The sequence below is a fragment of the Emydura macquarii genome, unplaced genomic scaffold (genome assembly GCF_026122565.2).
Source record: "Emydura macquarii macquarii isolate MOO-44397 ecotype Brisbane River unplaced genomic scaffold, CSIRO-AGI_Emac_v2 contig_2422, whole genome shotgun sequence".
In the NCBI taxonomy this organism is placed as follows: domain Eukaryota; kingdom Metazoa; phylum Chordata; order Testudines; family Chelidae; genus Emydura; species Emydura macquarii.
In genome coordinates this window covers 1,419,299-1,424,467 of record NW_027132559.1, presented here as the reverse complement: position 1 = coordinate 1,424,467, position 5,169 = coordinate 1,419,299, and the positions used below count along the sequence as shown (strand labels likewise).

At 37.4% G+C, this 5,169-nt stretch overlaps 1 protein-coding gene across 1 annotated transcript; it reads right to left on the bottom strand.

The window, feature by feature from the left end:
• Nucleotides 1-606: 606 nt before the first annotated feature.
• LOC137162042 (C-C chemokine receptor type 8-like) lies at nucleotides 607-3,798 on the bottom strand. The gene is made up of 2 exons (XM_067561610.1): nucleotides 3,742-3,798; nucleotides 607-1,659 (listed from the first exon to the last, which is right to left on the bottom strand). Exon 2 carries the CDS (start codon nucleotides 1,648-1,650, stop codon nucleotides 607-609), a length of 1,044 nt encoding a protein of 347 aa, XP_067417711.1. The 5' UTR covers nucleotides 1,651-1,659; nucleotides 3,742-3,798.
• Nucleotides 3,799-5,169: the final 1,371 nt, after the last annotated feature.

The following is a 5,169-nucleotide window of genomic DNA, read 5'->3' as shown; positions in this document are numbered from 1 at the left end:
ATCAGAAGGGACTTCTTTGCTAGGAAATTTTAAAAGACCTCATCACACACACATTTTAAATTAAGTCAGAACTCAATAGATATCCCCTTCCTCCAGCCCAGTTTGTGTTTTAATGGTTGTATACCTAACCTTCTCCCTGATTTTTCAACTATGAAAAGTGTCAGGAAGTCAGACTATATAAAGATGCTGTTTTGCTTTATTCAAGAAAAATACATGTTTAAAACAGAAAAATATTATGAGGAAGAGGAGACACTGAGCATATGCAATACATAGTATTCTGGAAATATTTACATTTAAAAGTCCTGTAATTCTATGTCCTCCTCATTCACTGAAGGCTTTCATTGTCCACAAAGGTTTCAGATCATGTTCTGCTCATGTGTGGGTTTCTAGATAGAATCTCTGTACAGACCATGTGTTTGGAGGAATTGCTGCAATTTTTGAAGGAGTGGAAGTCAAAATCCAGGACCAACTTTCCTCCATCCCTAAAAAATAAACTGTGGAGATAGAACATTGAGCGAAGTCAATGCTGATTCCTTTTTTTTAGAGCAATCACGGTATTTAGATGAATGCAGTTAGAAAGTATGCCTGGGGAAGCAATGGAAAAGCTTACAGAACTCTGTCACTGTCAGAATAGCCTAATACTTGAGTTGACAAGGAGTGAGAATGATTGGTTGAATTGTTACTAGTAGCACATGAAATGCAACGGATGCAGGTTTGGAATAGTCTTTGAAGGTGAGCTTTAAACAGCTCACCAGCAAAAGCGTATATCACCGGGTTCAGGCAGCAGTGGATGAAGGAAATTGATTCGGTCACCTGCAGGGCCAGAGCTAGCCTTCGGCTTGTCTCGCAGTCCTCTATGACATGGAAGCTCTTCAGAGAGTCTAGAAAAAGCACAATGTTGAAGGGAGTCCAGAAAAGGAAAAAGATGACCACAATGATGAAAATCATCTTGATGGCTTTGATCTTGTTTCGGTTTTTGCAGCTCTGCAGATTTTTCAGGATGTGGGAATAGCAGTAAATGAGGATGCTGAGCGGGATCAAAAGGCCCAAGACATTGACTTCCAACTGAGTGAAAAATCGCCAGGTCTCTTGGCCCAGAGGATATTTGGGGACACACGCAAGAGATTGTTCAATTTCCACTTCTTGGTTAAACACCATATTTGGTATGGAAGCCAAACCAGCCATCATCCACAGGATTAAGCTTATAATTATGCCACAGGTGGCTGTCCGAACTCGCATAGCATAAACAGCATGAACGATTGCTATGTACCTGTCGATGCTCATGAGGGTTATAAAGAAAATGCTACTGTAAAAGCCTATGTAATAAATGCCAGCCATTATTTTACACACTGCATTTCCGAAAATCCATTGTTCTATAGCATAGTGAGCTTGAAATGGAAGTGGGAAAACAAACAGCAGGTCAGAGATTGCAAGGTTCAGCAGACATACGTCGGTCGTGGTGGTGATTTTCTTCCTGGTCAAGAGTACACATATGACCAATGCATTTCCCACTAGGCAGAAGACAAACACCAGGCAGTAAATTATTGGAAGAAACAGTGATTTAAACCTGCTGAAATCATTGCAAGGAGAGGTGTCTTCATCATACATATAGTTATATGTGGTGTTTGGGAAAAGGGTTGTAATGGTCATTTTTAATACCTGTGCATAAGAAAGAGAGGATTAAAGGATTATCAGTATATAAGGATTACAGAAGACCACATTCTGCCACTGTTATTCACGCTGAATTAAATCAATGCGACTGCTTGAGGAATAAGGTACTGAGCAATGCAAGGGCTTGTCTAAATACAAAATCATGCCATTTTAGCTAAACTGGTTAGTGCGAAGCCCCTCCCCCCCAAATGGATGCAGTTATACTGGTATAGCTTATTCCCATACAAGAAGGGGAATAAGCTATATCTGTATAATATGCACCTTTACACTGGTATCACTGCAACAATGCACTAGGAGTTATATCAGTATAACTCTATTGTTTTGGTTTTTTTAAAATTGCACTGCTAACTGACAGTTATACTGGTACAAAAATTGTGTGGAGGTTAGGCCTAAGCATTGCAGAATCCAGGTTTCTGTGTATTATAATAAAGAGCATTTTACCAAGAAGTTATATAGAGCCTCATAACTGACTGGAGAAGCCATCTGTTGGCATTGTATCTCTATGTAACAATTTTATCCAAGCTGAGCTGCAATTTTTTGTCTTATCTCCGTCTTCTAGTTTTGAAAATCAAAACCATTATTGGTGGTTTCTCTCTCTCTAATGTATGATGAAATTCAATGTATTCAATTTAACAATATTATTACCAGGATTTTCAAAAGCGACTAATGATTTTTGGGTGATCAGTTTTTAGATACTTCAACTTGAGACAACTTAAAGGGGTCTGATTTGCAGAATGTGCTGTAAGGAGGTCCTGACACATCAGGAAAAAACTATGAAAAGCAATCTGTTTAGAAATAACTTTTTTCTAATTAGTAAAACATTCGCATTTTTCTTGCCGTAATCTTGAAAACAGATTCTTTGTTTCTTGAAGGTTCATCCAGAATTTTGAAATCTGACACAGATCATCCACTCTTATGGGGAAAAAATATCCAGGAGGGAAGTCAGAGGAAGGAGATCTCTATGAAGATTTTCTCACAGAAACCTACACTGTCCTGGGAAAGTGGGGTTTTTCCTTGTTAACCTGGCAGATTTTCTCTACCTCTGCACAAGCTCTTTCACCAGTGGAATAATGCTGTTGAGATGGTTGAACCTCTCATTTGCACCAAAGTGGGAAGATTTCGTAACGGAGGGTCCCCTTTGTGCCAGGTTAAGAGGGAGTGGAAGGGAAATCCGAACTGTAATTTACTATCTACTCCTACTGTTGAACCCTGCCATTCCTCATCCAAACTCCTAAATCTTCACATGGCGTCCCACAGCAGTCAATCAGCATGTTATGTACAGAAAATCTCTTTATAAAAAATTAAAGAACTGTTTTAATGCAAAGATCTTTAGTTAGAAATAATAAGGAATGAGAGACGGTTAATGCAATATGTTGTCTAAGCTAAGTCTCTACTATAATTCCAACATAATTAACATAATTCTATAATTATGTTTAATACTTATAAAGGAACAGATATCTGTACAGTGAATGTATATTAAAATATATCCCATGTGAAATAATATGTAAATATAATTCATATCTTATTTACATTAGTATGAGTACACTAGTATATAATGTATTGATTTATGAATATGAATGATATATAATTCATTTATAACAATATATAATTTATAATAATATATAATTATATAGGAATCTGAATTATATATAATATATAATAATATAATAAATAAAAATTATAGAAATAAATACATTATAAATATATAAAATACATTATATTAATAAATAGTTATGATATAATAATAAATATAATATAATTCATATCTCATTTACACTAGTATAAGAGTAATTTTACTAAAATGAATAGGAAATGCAGGTGCTCAATGGCTCTGACATTTAGGTTATTCTTATGCTGCTGATACCCTCTTCTCATCTTCACGACTTCCAAAATGTACTGTTTTCCTCTTCTCCCTTTTCCACCTTAGTTGGCTTAATAGTCAAGTTGAAAAAACATCGCTTTCTACGTTATTTAGGGACAAGTATCTCTCAAGATGTGTCTCCCCCTTGTTGACTATTGTTAGTTAATGACAGTTAAGACTACAGTATATTTAATATAGATGGATTTTACCTTGACTAAGGAGGCAGGACTTGGTTTGGTATCTGTTCTACCTGTCTTCTTCCTCCTTTGGTCACAGATGTGTCCAAATGGTCTTTTCCCTTGGTGGTGGAGACTGTTGAGCGTGTGATGTACTTTTGTTGTAGAGTCTCCCAACAGCTTTAGAATAACTATGGCGGCAAAACAGTTCAAGAGATAGCATAAGATAAATGAGTAAACAGGAAAAGGTAAACATGAACGGTTTATAAATAGTTTCTGCAAAAAGGTATCAATCTCACACTCTCTAATGTAAATAGTTTTACCCGTGTGAATAGGTGCCCTCCAGTATGTGCAAGGTTTGCACAGTCGACTCCCTTGTCTCTAGTGAAAAACCAAACACTATGGCCACTTCCATAATAGAAACTAAGACCCCTTAAGACCTATGCCAGGTACAAGTAGCACCACTATTCTGCAGGTGTAAATTGGTGTAGCTCTGTTTGAATTCAATGGAACTATACCAATTTAGAGCAGCTGAAGACCGGGCATGTATATCCAAAAAATACATTTGTTTTCTATCTTATAACTATCAGCCGACGTACTGGGTCTAGCTGTGTACTGTGTTTTACGCAGCTGTCTATTAGTGATGTACAAGCTTGTTTCAATGAGATACAAACTTGTGCACACCCACACATCTTTTGAACCATTTCTGACAGATCAGTTTTATTTTAAATTGAGAGATTTGCTTATTTGTTTGAGTACCTCTTGATGCATGCAGCATATGCGGTTTGGGGCAAAATATTGGCCCAGCTGGAGCCAGGATTGTTTGTTTTACATACTGCTGTAAAGATATATGATACTTTAGAGACCAAATAAACACACTCTCTTTATCCACAGATCTCAACGGTGGGTATGTATCATTCTCTCTACTTTTGTGAGCGCAGAGGTGAATGTCTTGCTTAAGTGGGCAAGCGAGTAGTAGAGCCAGAAGTAATAGTATTAATTTGTATTATGGTAACATCCAGAGGCCCCAACAGAGATTGCTGGTATGCACTGTACAAACACATACTGAAAAACAGTCCCAAAGAGCCTACAACCTAAACAGATAAGACTGACAAAGAGGAGTAGGGGAAAGAAGGCACAAAAGTGAAGTTACTTGTCAAAGATCACACTATAGGTCAATGGCAGGGACAGGAGCAGAAACCCAGCATCCAGCTTTACAATCCTCAGAGCTATCCACTGGGCCATTTTAGCTTCAACAGGCACCCATCCCCAAGATCTTATAATACAACACAGACAGTCTCCCCTAGGATACAGAAGAGGGATGGAGATGGCTGGTAGGAGATCAGAGTAGGCAGAATTCATGAAAGAACAGGGTTTTCAGGATGAGAGGAAGGGCGTTTTAAATGAGATACAAGAGGTTGATTGTTTCTAGATGGCAATGTGAAATAAGTCATAAAACTG